Source organism: Macaca fascicularis, chromosome 15 (assembly GCF_037993035.2).
Source record: "Macaca fascicularis isolate 582-1 chromosome 15, T2T-MFA8v1.1".
Lineage (NCBI taxonomy): Eukaryota > Metazoa > Chordata > Mammalia > Primates > Cercopithecidae > Macaca > Macaca fascicularis.
In genome coordinates this window covers 64,264,204-64,284,019 of record NC_088389.1, presented here as the reverse complement: position 1 = coordinate 64,284,019, position 19,816 = coordinate 64,264,204, and the positions used below count along the sequence as shown (strand labels likewise).

At 43.9% G+C, this 19,816-nt stretch overlaps 1 protein-coding gene across 13 annotated transcripts in view; it reads left to right on the top strand.

Moving 5' to 3' along the window:
- The first annotated feature begins 7,369 nt into the window (after positions 1 to 7,369).
- UNC13B (unc-13 homolog B) overlaps positions 7,370 to 19,816 on the top strand; it is a 235,883-nt gene continuing 223,436 nt past the window's right edge. For all 13 annotated transcript variants that reach the window (XM_074017186.1, XM_074017187.1, XM_005581386.5 and 10 more), the window contains exon 1: positions 7,370 to 7,716. Coding sequence is in view for 9 of the 13 variants with exons in the window: in XM_005581386.5 (XP_005581443.3) it covers positions 7,695 to 7,716 (22 nt within the window). In the remaining 4 variants the exon portion in view is untranslated. The remainder of the gene's footprint in view (positions 7,717 to 19,816) is intronic.

Here is a 19,816-nt window from a genome sequence, read left to right as displayed (position 1 = left end):
CTCTGGTCTAAGGCAGTAAAGCATCTAAGGGTTTTTGCCAAACGGGCCATGAACTGGGATAGGTTTTTATATTTGATGAAAAACAGCCTAAATGCTAACTGATTTGAGAGAGGTCAGCTAAGAAAAAGGAGCATTAACCTTGACTATGCCTTCAGCTCCAGCCACCCCTCTAAGAGGAAATTGTTGGGCAGGTGGGGGAGGGCTAGTTGTGGAACAAAACTGTAAGCCGGGCTGGGTGTCAGGAGGGAAGGTGATAGAAGGATTATAGGGTCAGGGAGTGGAGGCTGAGGAAGAATTGGGACCTGGCTCAGCCTGGTGAGGAGCAGCCTGGGGAGGAGGGGAGAGGAGGGGAGAGGTCAGATGGGTCCGTAGAAAAGGAGGATTTAAAGGACTTAGAGCTGGGGTGGAGACTGAAGGAACAGACAGGAGAGAAAGAAGAAAGATTTAGGACGAGTCACGTTGGGAGCACAGACTAGGGAGGGACTGATGTCTAAAAGAATGCCTGGACGTCAGGCACCTCAGACCATTTGCCTAATTTTACAACAAAAATTATCTAGATCTTGTAGGATGGAGAAATTGAAACTGTCATTTTCTGGCCATTTAGAACCATTGTTGAGTTTGTATTGGGGCCAAGTGGTATTGCAGAAGAAAATAAGGCGCATAGGTTTTTAGGTCAGGTGTGAGTTGAAGAGGTTTTAAGTTCTTTAGAACACAGGCTAAGGGAGAAGGGGGAATGGAGGGCAGAATGTTGCCCATAGAAAGGTAGAGACTCCGAGAAGTGGGGTGAGGGGGTGAGCAGCCCTGGATTGTAATGTGGGTGAGCAGCCAAAGCAGGCATCCCTGCAATTGACTTGCCACCAAGGGAATGTGGGTGAATGACCAAAGCAGGCATCCCCGCAGTAATCAGACACCAATGGAATGTGGGTGAATGATCAGGGCAAGCGTCCCTGCGATGATCAAACACCAAAGGAAGACTGTCTTCCCGAGTCTGTGACCAGCATCAGTGTTTTGGGTCCACGCATAAAATGTGTCTCCTTTGTCTCTACTAGAGAGGAAAAAGAACTGGAATTGGAAGGACAGGGAGATTGAAGGGTAGCAAGAGAGGGAGATTGCAGGGTAGAGAGGGAGATTAAAGGGTAGAGAGAGGCTGCAGAAGAGAGCGAAAAGACCGCTTACCCGATTTGAAGTTGGTGAGATGTTCCTTGGGCTGGTCTGAGGACCTGAGGTGTTAGGTGGATCTCTTCACAGAGTGATGGCGAGGACAGGGGACCAGTCTTCCGAAGGAGTCCCCTGTCCCACGTCTTCAGCACCAAATGTCAAGTGTGTCTGTGCGAAGAGACCAACAAACAGGCTTTGTGTGAGCAATAAAGCTTTCTAATCACCTGGGTGCAGGCGGGCTGAGTCCGAAAAGAGAGTTAGCAAAGGGAGTTAGGGGTGGGGCAGTTTTACAGGATTTGTGTAGGTAGTGGAAAATTACAGTCAAAGGGGGTTATTCTCTTGTGGGCAGGGGCGGGGGTCACAAGATGCTCAGTGGGGGAACTTCTGAGACTCATTGTCCAGGAGAAGGAATTTCACAAGGTAATGTCATCAGTCAAGGCAGGAACTGCCCATTTTCACTTTTTTTGTGGTTCTTCAGTTGCCTCAGGCCATCTGGATGTACAGGTGCAGGCTTGGGCTCAGAGGCCTGACACAAACAAAAATAAATGCTGGCAATTCCTAAGACAATTCTAACATTAACATACCGATAATTTTAAACCTGGCTTAGTGAGGACTAAATTCTGATTTTATATCTTGCTCAAATTCCTATGTAAGGGGTCTGGGTAGTCGTGCCCTACAAATAATAAATTGGTTTTTACTTAACCCTATATATTGTGACTTACTTTCCAACCTGACTCTGGCATAACATTATGAGACAAAGAAGCAAAACAAAATATTTTACCTTAAATCATGTTTCTTTGCCATTTATTGAAATGGCCCTGCAAAGGTGTCCTTTGTGGGCGAAAATGTGCATATGTAAAGAATCTCTATTAACATAGCTAGATCTTTTTCTTCCAGGCCCTCCCAATCCTAAAGAGATTAACTAAAAGTCTAGCACCCTTTGAAGATCTGAACTGGAAATATTTGACGTCTGTTGTCTCTAAGGGCAGCCACTATTAGACTTCAAAAGAACCTTGGTCTCTGCAGTGTTTTTTCTTAACCTAAACATTTCTTTTCTATGATCCCTGGTCTTTAGACAAACTCAACCAATTTTCAACCAGAAAATGTTTCAATTTACCTATAACCTGGAAGCCCCCCTTTGAGTTGTTCCATCTTTCTGGACCAAACCAATGTATTTCTTTTTTTTTTTGAGACGGAGTCCCGCTCTGTCACCTAGGCTGGAGTGCAGTGGCTGGATCTCAGCTCACTGCAAGCTCCACCTCCCGGGTTTACGCCATTCTCCTGCCTCAGCCTCCCGAGTAGCTGGGACTACAGGCGCCCGCCACCTCGCCCGGCTAGTTTTTTGTATTTTTTAGTAGAGATGGGGTTTCACCGTGTTAGCCAGGATGGTCTCGATCTCCTGACCTCGTGATCCGCCCGTCTCGGCCTCCCAAAGTGCTGGGATTACAGGCTTGTGCCACCACGCCTGGCCCAAACCAATGTATTTCTTAAATGTATTTGGTTGATGTCTCATGCCTCCCAAAAATGTATGAAACCAAGCTGCACCCCAACCATCTGGGGCACATGTTCTCAAGACCTCCTGAGGGCTTTGTCATGGGCCATGGTTACTCACGTTTGGCTCAGAATAAATCTCTTCAAATATTTTACAGAGTTTGACTCTTTCCATCAACATTAGTAAAGATTTTACTTATGTAAACTTGAAAAAGTATTTGACTATTTTATTTTTTCCTGATTGTTTGATTTAAGCAATTTCATTTTCTTAAGCCAATTAATTAGAGCTCCTTTATATATTTTCAGTATTGAAACATTGTGTACACAACACATAAATACATAGACACATTAGGCATGCTGATAGAGGTACATCTTTTTTTTTTTTTTTTTTTTTTTTAGCCAGAGGTTTCTCTTGTCACCCAGGCTGGATTGCAATGGCATGATCTCAGCTCACTGCAACCTCCACCCCTGGGTTCAAGTGATACTTCTGCCTCAGCCTCCCGAGTAGCTGGGACTACAGGCATGTGCCACCACACCTGGTTATTTTTGTATTTTTAGTAGAGACAGATTTCACCATGTTGGTCAGGCTGGTCTCAAACTCATGACCTTAGGTGATCTGCCCACCTTGGCCTCCTAAAGTGTTGTGATTACAGGTGTGAGCCACAGCACCTGGCCTAAAGGTAACTCTTATAGATTCATAAAATACTTTTTTTTCCCCTTAGGCTTTCAGATTCTTCTTTTTCCCCTCCCCACTCCCCCCTACTTTCAGATTCTTGATAACCTGTTTCACAACCCTAGGAAGTTGTCAGCTAAATAGCCTTAAATTTGCATATTAAAGAAAACAACTCAGGTGAACTCCAAATAGCAAAATTTACATTATAAAGTGTGGACAGAAAAAGTCTGGTGTGCTAGAAGGAAATTAAAACAGATTTAATTGCCAATTAAACATAAAATTATAGAAATCATAAACGCCTTTTAAATACACACACACACACACAAACACACACACAACCTATAGCTTTTCCTTCAGAACTTTTAGTCATGAGATAAATACAAATTTACCGGTTTGCAAAAAGAACTTGTTGGATCAAAACTGTGGTTTTTATCTTAATAGAAAATAATGGCAGATTTAGAGCAGGCAGAAAAGAAGAATAGAGAAAAGAGGTCTTAGGAACTCTATAGTTTGTTGGTCGACCTTAGGGCTCTTTTTCCTTAAAGTAAATGTGCACAAAGACCATATTATTTCCATTCTACATAAACTTTGGAAGTAGAGGTGCCATAAAACCTACAGAGTGCTCAAAAGAGGGTCATTCTCCTTGTTTTCTTCTCATTCTTAGGTTATTTGTTTTCCACTTCTTTTTTTCTTAAAAGGAGAAACTGAACTTGGCCTAGAGTTTTTGTGTGGTGGATCATTGTGTGCTGCTTGTGGGCAGGACTCCACAATGTGCCACCACTGAATTGCTTCCACCCTCTTACATGTCTCAGTTTCTCTCTCCAGAGGTTTATGACTTCTGAGAGGGCTCAAAACACTGGGTGATCAGCCCTTCAATGTGTTTCCTGGATGAGCCAGTTTTTAAATTAAAAAAATTTTTTTTTTTTGAGACAGGGTCTTACTCTGTTGCCCAGGCTGGAGTGCAATGGCATAATCTTGGTTCACTGCAACCTCCACTTCCTGAGTTCGGGAAATTCTTACATCTCAGTCTCCTAAGTAACTGGAGTTACAGGCACACACCACTACACCTGAATAATTTTTGTATTATTAGAAGAGATGGGGTTTTGTTATGTTTGTCAGGCTTGGTCTTGAACTCGTGACCTCAAGTGATCTGCCTGCCTCGGCCTCCCGAAATGCTAGGATTACGTGTGTGTGACTGCACCTGGCCTAAATTAATTTTTGTTGTGGATTTCCCTGCAGGACTGCTTGCTGCACATCGTAGGGGGTCAAACTTCCAGACACTCCCATAAAGTCCCCAGTCACTCAGGAGCACCTATCAGCTGGAAGAAGCGAATGCCCTTTCTTTCTGGAGCTGAGAAAATTCAGTCTCTCATATACCTATGAAAGCAACAGTTCAGTTCCTCACGCAAATACACACAGACAAACGGAATTGAGATTAATGTTGGGAGAAAAAGCAATAGAGAGGATCCTTCAGAATGCATCTCCAAACTAGAATTAGGATTCTTTTTTTTTTTTTTTTGAGATAGAGTCTTGCTCTGTCGCCCAGGCTGGAGTGCAGTGGCGTGATCTTGGCACAGTGCAACCTCCGCCTCCCTGGTTCAAGCAATTGCCCTACCTCAGCCTTCCAAGTAGCTGGGATTACAGGTGCACACCACCACGCCTGGCTAATCTTGAACTTGTGGGGTCAAGTGGTCCACTCGCCTCAGCCTCCCAAAGTGCTGGGATTACAGGCCTGAACCACCGCACTGTGCTTAGCCTCTGGTAACTTTGTAGCTTTTGTACAACATTATACACACCAAGGTCAAATCCTCTTACAGTGCAAGGTCATCTCTGGCACCCAAAGCCAAAGAGGTCATGTCATGCAATAGAGGAAAACAGAGCTTTAGACCTAAGGGAATCTGCCCGGCCGGGCGTGGTGGCTCATGCCTGTAATCCCAGCACTTTGGGAGGCCAAGGTGGGTGGATCACGAGGTCAGGAGATCAGGACCATCCTGGCTAACACAGTGAAACCCCGTCTCTACTACAAATACAAAAAATTAGCCGGGCATGGTGGCAGGCACCTGTAGTCCCAGCTATTCGGGAGGCTGAGGCAGGAGAATGGGATGAACCCGAGAGGTGGAGCTTGCAGTGAGCCCAGATCGCGCAACTGCACTCCAGCCTGGGTGACAGAGGGAGACTCCATCTCAAAAAAAAAAAAAAAAAAAAAAAGAATCCGCCCATGACTCTTGAAATCCCACAAAGACAAGAGAACACCCCAAAAGGGGATGAGTGGCACCTTTGTTCTAAATTCTATAAGGAGGTTCAAGTCATTAGAAGCCATGTCACGATTTTTTGGCAATGCAGATGGCAAAGGGTGAAGGAGGTATAGGGTGGAAGAAAAGTAAACAAAAGAACGGTTGAATTTTTTTTTTTTTTTTTAAATTTGAGACAGAGTCTCACACTGTCGCCCAGACTGGAGTGCAGTGGCACGATCTCCAATCACTGCAACCTCCGCCTCCTGGTTCAAGCGATTCTCCTGCCTCAGCCTCCCTAGTAGCTGGGATTACAGGCACCCACCACCATGACCAGCTAATTTTTTTTGTATTTTCAGTAGAGACAGGGTTTCACTGTGTTGACCAGGCTGGTGTTGAATTCCTGACCTCATGATCCTTATGAGCCTCAGCCTTCCAAGGTGCTGGGATTACAGGAGTGAGCCACCGTGCCCAGCCTAAGAACAGGTGAATTTTTAAGACCAGGAAGCAAACACAGAAACCAAATACATGGTTTTTTGTTTTCTGTTTCTTTTTTCTTTTGCAGCTGTGAGGAATTTTTGTCAAATTAGAGAGGCTTTGTTACCCATAATTCGGAATTCTCACTTGGATTTGACCAAGTGAGGCAGTGTTGGTCAGTGGGAAAAAGACAAAAACAAAAAAACCCAACAATATGATCACTGAGCACTCTAATGGTAAGGAGAAATTAAGACCAGCTGGTTGTTAACTTTAGCTAAGACAAAATCCCTATTCAGCTGCTTATCTAGGAGTGAGTCTCAGGCTGAAAATGGCTCTCTACCATCCTAGAAACAGGAAAAAAAAAAAACCCCTCATCTTCCCTGTTGGAAGTGAGCTCAAACTCCATAAAGGAGTTACCTGCCTTCTTTCATCATGGAAGCAGGAAAATTTGCCTTCCTTGTTGGAAGGAAGTAAAACTCCATAATAATAATAATAATAATAATAATAATAATAAAAGGGAGCTGTACAACAAAATAAACTTTAGATCTTTACCACATTTTGGGAGGTCAGGGATTCTCTGGAGGGGGTGCTCCCAGACCTTAGCAAATTGTCTGTTGGTTTGAGCCATGAAGTTAGCTCATGTTGGTACCAAGCACCGATAGAAGATTTGTCAAAGATCAGAGGTATCTCCACTCAGAATCCCTCCGTGGTAACCATCCTTCATGTCAGGCTTCTGAGCCCAAGCTAAGCCATCATGTCCCCATGATAAACAGCCATGTTGCTCACACAAAGCCTGTTTGGTGGTCTCTTCACACGGTCACGTGAGACACTTCATTCAGTAAATATTTACGGACTGGTTACCATACATTAGGCACTATTCCAGACATTGGACATACAATGATGAGCATGAAAAACGGTCTAGATAAGAACAGGTCTCTAGACATACTTCACACCCACTCAGTTTTGTCTTTTGTCCTAGTTGCTAATTAAAACTTACTTTGCGGTGCAGTGCGACCTCATTAACTTAAAATTACAGCCTGTCAGCTATGAGGGCTAGACCGTAAGAAAGTCCAGTGGAAATCCTTCAATGAAAAGAATCTGTTCTTGGGTGGAAGCCCCGCCCATGCAGGAGGAACAGGGGGCTTCCATTCCCGCCTCACACAGGTGAGGGTCAGCCCCTTGCTCCCTACTGTAAGCCTGATTAGTGGGCGCAGCTGACTTCAGGATCTCAAAAAGAGGAAGGGAACCCCGCCTCCTACGTGCTCGCGGGGTGGGGGCGGGGTCGGTGGACTGGGCGTGAGTTAATTGGCTGGGGGGCGGGGCGCCACGGATTGGCTCTGCCTAGGCGCTCGCGCGGATCCCGGGTGGAATGACGGGAGGGAGTCCCGGCCGCTCCTACCTCCCAGCGATGGCGTCGCGGTGCCGCGCCCAGTCCCCAGCCTGCCAGTCGGTACTCACCGCTACCCAGAGGTCGCTCAGACGGTGAGATTTGGGGCGGGTCCGAGGCAGCGGCGGGACGCTACCTGCGACCGGGACCATGAGGAGCCGCCAGACCCGGAGGGCCGGTAACGGGAGCAGTCGCGGCACCTGCTGAGCGGAAAGAGGGAGCGGCCCGGCGCCGCGGCGCGGCTGGGGCGCGGTAGAGGCTTGCCGGCGCCTCGGCCATGTCACTGCTCTGCGTGCGCGGTGAGTGCGCTGACTGGGGCGGGAGGCGGGGTGTCGGCGTAGAGGTCCCCGCACCCTTCCAGTGGGCGTCCGGTGACTGTCTCTCCCAAACTTTACATCCCGTCCGTGCTTTGGGGGACGATTATGTTGACAATCACTTATAAACGCTTGAGTTCTTTCCACTCTTTCTTGTTTTCCCCCACGTTCCTGCAAGGGAAGATTATTTCCCCATTCTGGTAGCCATGTGACAACGTTGTTGGCCGGCAGGCTCAGATCCTATTAAACAGTGACTGAGGTTCTCTAGTGAGAGTGGACGAGTTAGGAGACCGCGGATGGTTGGTGCCTGTGAATGGTGGGCCGCCTCTCATTCTTTTCCTCCTCCTCCTTGCACCGTAACACTACAGTATGCTTAGTAGCAGGTTCTTTTTATCACACTTTGAATGCGTTAGTGGTACAGCTGTCACATCCCTTCTATTGCTTGTCTTGTGCCTTGCCACTTCCCTGAACACTAACCTGTAGTATAGGCTAAGATGATTATTCTGTTCCACTTGGGAGGATGTGGTGACTGCTTTTGAGGATAAGAGGTATGATTTATTTTTATTTTTATTTTAGCTTGCCTCACAGTAACTCAAGGTGAAGGGCCATTATTGCTTTTCCCCTGAGGACACTTGACCCATCTAAGAAGATATCTTAAAGCAAGAGCTTTGGGGTTTAAGATGAGGCATGGTATGCAAACTAAGCTCCATGTGGGTAGAAACTGTTTCTTTTTTTTTTTTTTTTTTTTTTTTGAGACAGAGTCTTGCTCTGTCGCCCAGGCTGGGGTGCAGTGGCCGGATCTCAGCTCACTGCAAGCTCCGCCTCCCGGGTTTAGACCATTCTCCTGCCTCAGCCTCCCGAGTAGCTGGGACTACAGGCGCCCGCCACCTCGCCCGGCTAGTTTTTTGTATTTTTTAGTAGAGACGGGGTTTCACCGTGTTAGCCAGGATGGTCTCGATCTCCTGACCTCGTGATCCGCCCGTCTCGGCCTCCCAAAGTGCTGGGATTACAGGCTTGAGCCACCGCGCCCGGCCTGAGACTGTTTCTTATTAGTTTTTGTATTCCTAGTGTCTGACGTAGTAGAAGCTTAATGCTGGTTTTGAATGAATGCAAGTACTGTGACTTCAGAGAGATTATCTGATCAGAAAAACACAGGGTTTGGATTAGCCATTTAATTTGATCTCGGGAAATTCAAGTTACAGCCTATCATATCTGATGTGTCTTGATTGTAAATGAGAGCATTTATCAACTAGAGCCTTCACTAGAGCCTTTTCCTGGTACCTTTTACTGGATGGAGTTCATATTTCTTTTGGCTCTACAGATTAGAAGCATTGTTGTTGTTTGTGATTTCTCCAGTAACGGTGTTTCCCCCAGCTGCTGGCAAATGGAACTGCTTTGCTCTGTTCTCTTCCACTGTTCTGTTAAATCTGCATTAACCCAAAATGGATTTGGCCATTTCCGGGGATTATGAGACATACAGTTTTTCATGGTTGATTTTTCATTAATGAGAATTTTGCTTTGCTTTTAGTAAGACATTTCTCTCAGCAGCTGGGAATGTATTTATTCCTTTAGATCTCTGCTGCTGAGTAGCAGGATTTGGGAGAGGTTGGGCTTTGCTGTGTCTCTTTGACAGTTTAATTCTCTACTGCCGTGCTGTATTACAGAGCTGGTCCTTATGAAAGACCCTTTAGGCGGGAGCACTTGTAAATCAGAAATTCCTATTTGACTGAATTTAAATTACTACTGGTGTTTTCATTTGTTTTAATAGCAGACAGGTTTCATTGTGTAGAAATTCTGCTGTTTAGCTAACTTCTTTCCTTTTTAATGTTACATTAGTGGAGTTTCTTCTATTTTGAATCTGGATAAACAGAGATGAGCAGGTCATTGTCTTTTTGAATAGAGATCCAGAAGATTTTAATTACTGAAACAAACAGGTACCTTATATGCAGATATTCATAATGAATGGCAAGGTATTCATTCTGGGAAAACTTACAGAAATGAATTGAAATACATCTTTCTTTTCATTTCTTTTTCTTTTTTTGAGACAGAGTCTCACTCTGTCACCCAGGCTGGAGTGCGGGGGCGCGATCTCGGCTCACTGCAACCTCCGCCTCCTGGGTTCAAGCGATTCTCATGGCTCAGCCTCCCGAGCAGCTGGGATTACAGGCATGAACCACCAGGCCCAGCTAATTTTTGTATTTTTTGTAGAGACAGGGTTTCACTATGTTGGCTAGGCTGGTCTTGAACTCCTGACCTCAAGTGATCCACCTGTCTCGGCCTCCCAAAGTGCTGGGATTAGAGGCATAAGCCACCGCACCCAGCACAAAATACATCTTTCTAAAATGACATTCCTTGCATTATATTTTGGCAGTAGGAATGTTATATTCTGAAAGCAGCCTATGTAGTGATATTTATTATAACTCAATTTCAATTTATCTTGGAGTAGAATCAATTAGAAACTTCCTATGCAGTCAGAGTTCAAAAAGTAGTTAACTTGATATAGAAATTGGCAAACTGGTATTGATTTAATCATTCCTAAGCATTTCATTCAAGAAGTCAGTTCTTTTGTCTTACCTTTTAATCATGCCTTATTGCCTGCAGGTTTTAAGGCTCTCAATACTCTGACGCCAGCCCTCCTTAAAAAAAATGGCCTTCTATTCTTGCCTATCTGTATGCAGACTTTGCTCTAGCACTAACTCTGTTTATTCCTCTCTGCTCTGTTCTGCACTTGTGCCCCCTGAAATACTCGTTCTGTATTTTCTGCTTATCTAAAATGTATTCTTCCTTTCCCAGCTAACAGTTTACTTTTTTGTTGTTGAAAATTTCTTGAGGTCCCCAGTCCATAGTGATCTCTTTTTCCTTTAAACCCTCAGAGCACTTGTGGTCTGAACAGTGCCACTAATTTGGAAATGAATCATATGCTGCCTGCAACTGGTCTTGTATTGTGGTGCTTATGGTGACCCAGACAAAGGAAGTAACAGCATTGGTCAGATCAGATCTGGAATTTTGTGTTCAGCTGTGGTATTTCCTTCTAAGAGGCATATTGAGAAGCTAGATTATCTTAAGAGGGGAATGATTAGAATAATGAAACACATAGGAACTGAACCATTTGAAGAATATGGGAAATTTAGTTCTAGAAGATTTAAGAGGAAGAGGATCATAATAGTACATGAAGACTTTAAAAAACTGTCTTGTAGAAGTTATATCATCTTTTTTTTGTCATTCCAGAGGACAGAACTGGGACAAGTGTGGATCAGTGGTTGAAAATGACAGGAAATTGGATTTTAGCTTAACATAAGAACAGTTGGGTTGTTCATAACAAATGGAATGGGCTAGTTAGATTTTTTGACACTAAACAGAAATTGAATGAGTGTTAAGAATGTTCTAAAGGGGATATTGACCATTGAGTGGGAGATTTGACTTGAACTTTTTTTTTTTTTTTTTAATTTTTTGAGACAGAGTCTCGCTCTGTTGCCCAGGCTGGAGTGCAGTGGCATGATCTCAGCTCACTGCAACCTCTGCCTCCCAGTTCAAGCAATTCTCCTGCCTCAGCTTCTGGGGTAGCTGGGATTACAGGCGCCTGCCACCATGCCCGGCTAATTTTTTGTATTTTTAGTAGAGACGGGGTTTCACCATGTTGGCCAGGCTGGCCTCAAACGCCTGACCTCGTGATCTGCCCACTTTGGCCTCCCAAAGTGCTGGGATTACAGGCGTGGGCCACTGCAACTGGCCTAGACTTGAATTTTTAAGAAACCACTCTTTTATATAATTCACTTAGTCTTTCTTTAAATATTTCCTTAAGTATAAAGAAATATAAGTCTTTAACATGTTTTGGCACAGCTTTACTTATAACACTGATACTTTTTTTGGGCTTTCATAGGAACCAGTGCCACATGAACAACTCCAATAAACTAAATGAAGGGTTTTGTTTGACTTTTATTGTCTTGGTATTCATGACCAAGTTTCTCCGAGCAAATTATAAAGCATTTTTAGAATCAGATCTTTCCATAGTATTTCTTTGTAATTCCCAGTGTTTATAACAGTGCTTAGTTAGATAATTTATGGGGTTTTCCCCCCCAAAAGTAATACATGCAGGCCAGGCGTGGTGGCTCTTACCTGTAATCCTAGCACTTTGGAAGGCTGAGATGGGAGGATCACTTGAGGCCAGGAGTTTGAGAACAGCCTGGCTAACATGGTGAAACCCTGTCTCTACTAAAAATACAAAAATTAGCCAGGTATGCTGGTGCGCACCTGTAATCCTAGTTACTTGGGAGGCTGAGGCGTGAGAATTGCTTGAACCCAGGAGGCAGAGGTTACAGTGAGGCGAGATCACACCACTGCATGCTTTGGGTGACAAAGCAGGACTCTGTATCAAAAAAAAAAAATGTATATGGTAATACGTTGCTAATTATAGAAAATAAAGAAAATGCAGAAAAGTACAAAAAAAGAAAAATTTTCATGGGCCCACCACCTGCCAATACCATTGCTAACTCTTTATAATTTAATTTTTTTTTTTTAAAGATGGGATCTCACTATGTTGCCTAGGCTGGATTTGAACTCTTGGGCTCAAGTGACTCTTGTCCGCATCACAAGTAACTGGGACTACAAGGAACATAACACCACACCCAACTATTGTTAACTTTTTAATTCATTGTTTTCATTTTGTTTTTATTATAAGGTGATAAATATGCAGATAAGAAGTTGAAACAGTTTAGAGTGTGAAGTAGAAGGAAAAGTTCTCCTGTCCCCATTCTGCATTCTTACTTCCCAGAGCTAACTACCGTTTACTGTCTCTTACCTATCCTTCTGGAAATTTTCATTACAGATGAGTATATAGGTTCTGCAGTTGAATGTGTACAGCATTCTTCAGCTTTTTTTTTTTTTTAACCTCAATGGTGTATTTTCCTGTCAGATCACGTGAGTCTATACCCAGCTTGTCCAACCTGTGGCACGTGGGCTGCATGTGGCCCAAGATGGCTTTGAATGTGGCCCCACACAAATTTGTAAACTTTCTTAAAACATTATGAGATTTGTCAGCTATCATTAGTGTTAGTGTATTATTTTTTTTTTTGAATTTTTATTTTTTGAGACAGTCTCGCTCTGTTGCCCAGGCTGGAGTGCAGTGGCGTGATCTCAGCTCACCGCAACCTCTGCCTCCTGCCTCCTGGGTTCAAGCGATTCTCCTGCCTCAGCCTCCTGAGTAGCTGGGATTACAGGCGCCCATCACCACGCCCAGCTAATTGTTTGTATTTTTAGTAGAGATGGGGATTCACCATGTTAGCCAGGATGGTCTCAGTCTCCTGACCTCATGATCCACCTGCTTCGGCCTTGCAAAGTGCTGAGATTACAGGCGTGAGCCACCGTGCCTGGCCAGTGTTAGTGTATTTTATGCATGGCCCAAGATAATTATTCTTCTTCCCATGTGGCCCAGGGAAGCCAAAAGGTTGGACACCCTGGTCTATACCATTCTTTTGAGTGGCTGCAGAGTATTCTGTTATATAAGCATACATAATTTAAACAGTTTTATATTGATGATATTCAGGATGTTTTTCTTTTCACCATTACAAACAGTGCTACAATGAACATCTTTGTAGATTTTTTTTTTTTGAAATGGAGTCTCACACTTTCGCTCAGGGTGGCATGCAGTGGCGCCATCTCCACTCGCTGCAACCTCCACATTCTGGGTTCAAGCAATTCTCCTGCCTCAGCCTTCTGAGTAGGTGGGATTACAGGCACCTGCCACCATGCCTGGCTAATTTTTTTTCTTTTTTTTTTGTATTTTTAGTAGAGAAGGGGTTTCACCAGGTTGGCCAGGCTGGTGTTGAACTCCTGACTTTGTGATCTGCCCTCCTCAGCCTCCCAAAGTGCTGGGATTACAGGTGTGAGCCACCACGCCCAGCCTGTAGATGGGTTTTAAACATTTGTTTTTGTTTTTGAGACAGGGTCTTGCACTGTCACCTAGGCTGGAGTACAGTAGTACAATCATGGCTCACTGCATCCTCAAACTCCTGGGCTCAATCTATCCTCCCATCTCAGCCTCCTGAGTAGCTGGGACTACAAGTGCATGCCACCATGCCTGACTAATTTTTCTGCTTTTTGTAGGATGGAATTTCCCTATTTTGCCTAGGCTGGTCTTGAACTTCTGCACTCAAGTGATCTGCTCACCTCGGCCTCCCAAAATGCTAGGATTACAGGTGTGAGCCACTGCACCTGACCTTTTTTTTTATTATTAATTTTTCTCTTTCCAACTTTTTTATTTTAAGTTCAAAGGGTGCATATGCAGGTTTGTTACATGGGTAAATTGCATTGTGCCATATTGCAGGGGTTTGATATGCAGATAATTTTGTCACCCAGTGATCAGCATAATACCCAAATAGGTAGTTTTCAGTCCTTACTCTCCTCGCACTGCATAGATAGTTTTTGATATATGTTTGGAGATCTCCAGTTAGCTTTCCACCTGGACTTTGTGTGTGATTTGCTCGTTGCTGTTTTCTTTGGCATATAATTATACTCAGTTGAACCAGATGCCTCCGTGTCTCAGATCAACATCCTCTATTAAGGGCAGATCCTTCATCAACAGGTAATATTTTTCTATGCCTATTGAAAAGACCAAAGACTCTGCTCTTGTAAGTAAGTTTGACCTGTGATTTCCATGTACTTTTCTTTCTTATTTGTATTTTATTTTCCATATGAACATGTATTACTTGCTTTTTTTTTTTTTTTTTTTGATACACGGTCTCGCTCTGTTGCCCAGGCTGGAGTGCAGTGGCGGTGCAGCCTTGACCTCCCTGGGCTCAGGTGATGCTCTCACCTTAGACCCCTGAGTAGCTAGAACTACAGGCTTTCTTGTAGAGACAGGGTTTTGCTATATTTCCCAGGGTGGTCTTGAACTCCTGGGCTCAAGCAATCTGCCTGTCTCAGCCTCCCAAAGTGTTGGGATTAACAGGTGTGAGCCACTGTGCCCGACTGCATTTTTAAAACAGAACAAAACAATGTCACTGGTGATGGTAACAGGACCAAGTTGATTTATATTGTGATTTGCCCTTTAAAAAACTCGTTACTGCACAGGTGAGGTGGCTCATACCTGTAATTCCAGTACTTTGGGAGGCCGAGTCAAGAGAATCACTTCCGTCCAGGAGTTTGAGACCAGCCTGGGCAACATAACAAGACCCCATTCCTACCAAAAAAAATATTCAAAAATTAGCTGTACGTGTTGATGCATGCCAGTAGTCTCAGCTACTTGGGAGGCGAGGCAGGAGGATGACTTGAGTCCAAGAGGTAAGGGTGTAGTGAGCCATGTTCATGCCACTGCACTCTATCCTGGGTGACAGAGCCATCTCAAAAAAAAAGTTCATGGCTTATCATTAATCATCCATCTAACTAGACACGTTGATTGTGCATTGATTCTACTCTAGGGAGAGTCCAAAAATATATTTCGGTTTACAGCCATTGTGGAAAGTAGGAATGGTAATGATATTAGAGTTTGCAGACATAAGGATAGGTTGGTCAGATACTTCTCATCTCCTTCCCCACCCGCCACCTGCCGCTGAATGTTATTGTCATCTGCCTCAGCTAACTCCTTTTTGCTGGGCTTCCATCAATCATGGTTCTAGTAGTCCCTGCCCTTAGAGCAGAGTTGTGGCTGTGTTCCTTTCACTTAGGGCCTCAGGAAGTTGACTATGCTTTGTGTGAGCCAGGCAGTGATGGGGGAAAGGAGCAATTTCCTCTGCTATGCTATTGTTATAAACTGTTCTGTTCCTTATAAGTAGTGTATTCTGTAATTTAGTTTCTAAAAGTGCGGTTTCTAATATTTGGGCTCTTTAGGCCAATAAGCTTAATTTGTATCCTATTTACCTGTGCTGTGTGTTTCAGACTTTAATGAGTTTGTTTAAAGTTTGGGCTGTGTATCATTAGTAAATATTTGTTGAATACTTTCTCTGTGCATGTTTATGACACAAATCTGTATTGTAGATAAGAGGCCATGGAATCTAGATAGGTTTTAAAATGTCTGTTATACAGTGTTCTTATATAAACTGAAATAATCCATTAGGATTATTAGGTCTGATTGGGAATAAGCAGGATAAATTAAGTTCTTCCTTGAGTAGGGAAATAACTGCACTGTCTTGTTCTAACATTTATTTTCACATTGTTATTATTATTATTACTGTTTTTTTGTTTTGTTTTGTTTTTGAGATAGAGTCTCGTTCTGTTGCCCAGGCTGGAGTGCAGTGGTGCAATCTCAGCTCACTTGCAACCTCTGCCTCCCAGGTTCAAGCGATTCTCCTGCCTCAGTCTCCTGAGTAGCTGGGACTACAGGCATCCACCTCCACTCCTGGCTAATTTTTGTATTTTTAGTAGAGACGGGGTTTCACCATGTTGGCCAGGCTGGTCTCTAACTCCTGACCTCAAGTGATCTGCCCACCTCGGCCTCCCAAAGTGTTGGGATTACAGGTGTGAGCCACCATGCCCAGCCTTATTATTAGTTTTTTTTTTTTTTTTTTTTTTTTTTGAGACGGAGTCCGGCTCTGTTGCCCAGGCTGGAGTGCAGTGGCCGGATCTCAGCTCACTGCAAGCCCTGCCTCCCGAGTTCACGCCATTCTCCTGCCTCAGCCTCCCGAGTAGCTGGGAGTACAGGCGCCCGCCACCTCGCCCGGCTAATTTTTTTTGTATTTTAGTAGAGACGGGGTTTCACCGTGTTAGCCAGGATGGTCTCGATCTCCTGACCTCTTGATCCGTCCGTCTTGGCCTCCCAAAGTGCTGGGATTACAGGCTTGAGCCACTGCGCCCGGCCCTATTACTAGTTTTTTGAGACTGGATCTTGCTTTGTTGCCCAGGCTGGAGTACAATGGTGCAAACATGGCTCTCTGCAGCCTCGACCTCCTGGGATCAAGTGGTATGCTCATTTCAGCCTTCTGAGTACCTGGGACTATAGGCATGAACTACCATGCTTGGCTAATTAAAAAAAAAATTTTTTTTTTTTTAGAGATGGGTTCTTGCTATGTTGCCCAGGCTGGTCTTGAACTCTTGGGCTCAAGCAATCCTTCTGCCTCAGCCTCCTAAAATGCTGGGATTATAATCATGAGCCACCATCTTTAGCATTTAAAGTAAGAGTTTTTGAGTTTGGGGAGTATTCTTTTTTTTTTTTTTTTTTTGGGACGGGGTCTCGCTCTGTCACCCAGGCTGGAGTGCAGTGGCCAGATCTCAGCTCACTGCAAGCTCCGCCTCCCGGGTTCACGCCATTCTCCTGCCTCAGCCTCCCGAGTAGCTGGGACTACAGGCGCCCGCCACCTCGCCCGGCTAGTTTTTTGTATTTTTTAGTAGAGACGGGGGTTTCACCGGGTTAGCCAGGATGGTCTCGATCTCCTGACCTTGTGATCCGCCCGTCTCGGCCTCCCAAAGTGCTGGGATTACAGGCTTGAGCCACCGCGCCCGGCCAAGTTTGGGGAGTATTCTATATATACCTTCTTTTTTTTTTGAGAGAGGGTCTCATTCTGTTGCTCAGGCTGGAGTGCCATGGTGCTAATCAGGGCTCACTGCAGCCTCAATCTTGCTGCGCTCAGCTGATTCTTCCACCTCAGTCTCCTGAGTAGCTGGGACTGTATGCTTGTGCCACCACGCCTGGCTAATTTTTGTAGTTTTTGTAGAGACAGGGTTTTGTCACTTTACCCAGGTTAATCTTGAACCTGTAAGGTCAAGTGGTCTGCCCGCCTCAGCCTCCCAAAGTGCTGGGTTTACAGGCATGAACCACCGTGCCTGGCTCCTTTTTTTTTGAGATGGAGTCTCATTCTTTTACCCAGGCTGGAGTGCAGTGGCTCAATCTTGGCCTACTGTACCCTCCATCTCCCAGGTTCAAGAGATTCGCCTGCTTCAGCCTCCCGAGTAGCTGGGATTACAGGCACCCACCACCCTGCCCAGCTAATTTTTGTATTTTCAGTAGAGACAGGGTTTCACCATGTTGGCCAGGCTGGTCTCAAACTCCTGACCTCAGGTGATCCACCCACCTCAGCCTCCCAAAGTGCTGGGATTACAGGTGTGAGCCACCATGCCTGGTCTCAAGTATAGTTTTTTAAAGAAAGAAGTCTCACTCTGTTGACCGGACTGGAGTGCAGTGATGTGATCATAGCTCACTGTATCCTCAAACTCCTCAACTCAAGAGATCCTCCTGTTTCAGTCTCCCAAGTAGTTGGGACTACAAGCATGTGCCCCCACACCTGGCTAATTTTTGGAAAGTTTTTTGTAGGGATGGGTCTCCCTATGTTGCCCACGCTAGTATCAAACTCTTGGCTTCAAGCATTCCTTCTCTCCAGGACTCCCAAAGTTCTGAGGTGACACACATGAGCCACTGTTCCCCACCCCAGGCTAGTTTATTTTGATTAACATGTTTGTCAGATTCTGCCACTTGATGTGTGTGGCAGGTAGTTCATTGATTTTCGTTGCTATGTAGTATCTTGCTAGATGAATACACCATTATTTATTTAATGTATTTCTTAATCTCATGACAGTGTAGATTAGATTATGTAGGGGAGAAATTGTAGGCACTTGAATTATAGCAGGAGTGATTTAGATTACATAGAAATTAAAATTTCTTGATGAAATTTGAACTGCCACAGAAAAACTGTGAAATTTATTTTTCTAGGGCTCTTCAAAAATAAGCCCTATTTCCTTCATTTAAAATTTTATTTATTAATTTTTTTTTTGGTAGAGATGGGATCTCACTACGCTGTCCAGGCAGTTCTCAAACTCCTGGGCTCAAGGCCTCTTCCTGCCTCTGCTTCCCAAAGTGCTGGGATTACAGGTGTGAGCTACCATGCCTGGCCCCTTTGTTTTTTTTTTTCTTTTAATTGATATGTCATAGATGTACGTATTTTGGAGATATATGTCATATTTAGATTCATATAATGTGTAATGATCAATTCAGGGCAATTAGGATATCTGTCACCTCAAGCATCTTTCATACTGGGAACACTGAAATTCTCTCTGGCTATTTGGAAATGTATGATAGATTTTCATTAACTATAATCATCCTACTGAACTATCGAATACTAGATCTTATTCCATTTATCCAACTGTATTTTTGTAATCTTTAATCAACCTTTCTTAATCCTCCTTCTCCTGTTTCCTTTCGTATACTAAGGTGTAAGTGCTCTGGATGAGGAAGGTTAGATAAGCAGCTTTGCATTTCCTGTTTTGTTGCAGTCTTTTCTTTGATTATTGGGAAATGGAATAAAAATGTAAGCATATGGTTAAAATGTGTTCAGCTTTATAAAGTATATTAAAATAATTCTTTCGTTATCTTTAGTAAAAATGAAATGTACTTTCTCAAGTGTGATGTCCAGAAATAATTATCCACTGGGTGTGTGAGAAAGGCCAGTAGAATCTAAGGAAAAAGAATCATGAAGTCTTTTTTTTTTGTGCTGATGAATCCTGCAGTGATAAAATATGTGGTAACAATGTGACAAGAGGAAGTTTGTGCTAAGGTGTATTTGTGTGAACTACTTTTATCCTATAAATAGGGAGAAGCAATTCTTAGTCATTAGGAATATAGGTTTCCAGAAAGAAGAGTGTTGCTTTCCTGTTGCTGCTCGGTTCTCTCTTTTGTCATAGTAAGTACTTCTTTAGAGCTGTAGAAGACAGGCCTGTGGACTGTGTTGGGCTGTTAATTTTCTCTTGCAACTGTTTGCTTTATTGATTTCTATAGCGTTTCATTGTAAATGATGTTGAGAAGAGGTTAGAGGGCAGGGAGGGAGATCTGCCTAGCAACCAAGAAGGGGCTGGCAGTTGGACAGTGGGAAGATAATTGCTTTTATATAATTAGAGTTAGGGCAAAGATGATTCAAAAGGCTAGATTACTTACATGAGCCAAATTAGTTATGAAGCAAATTTTAGAGACTTTGTCTGCAAAAGGATAGAGGAAATCTCCTTGCCAAAGAAAGGAGGGTAAATGATAGATATAAACCTGTATGTCTACTTCACTTCAGCCCTCCATTCCCACAATTATACCAGAGAGCATGTCATTCTTTGGAATGGTGCTCTCCTTTTGTAATCTTAATCTTCAGAATCTATCTTTTTTCTTGAGACAGAGTCT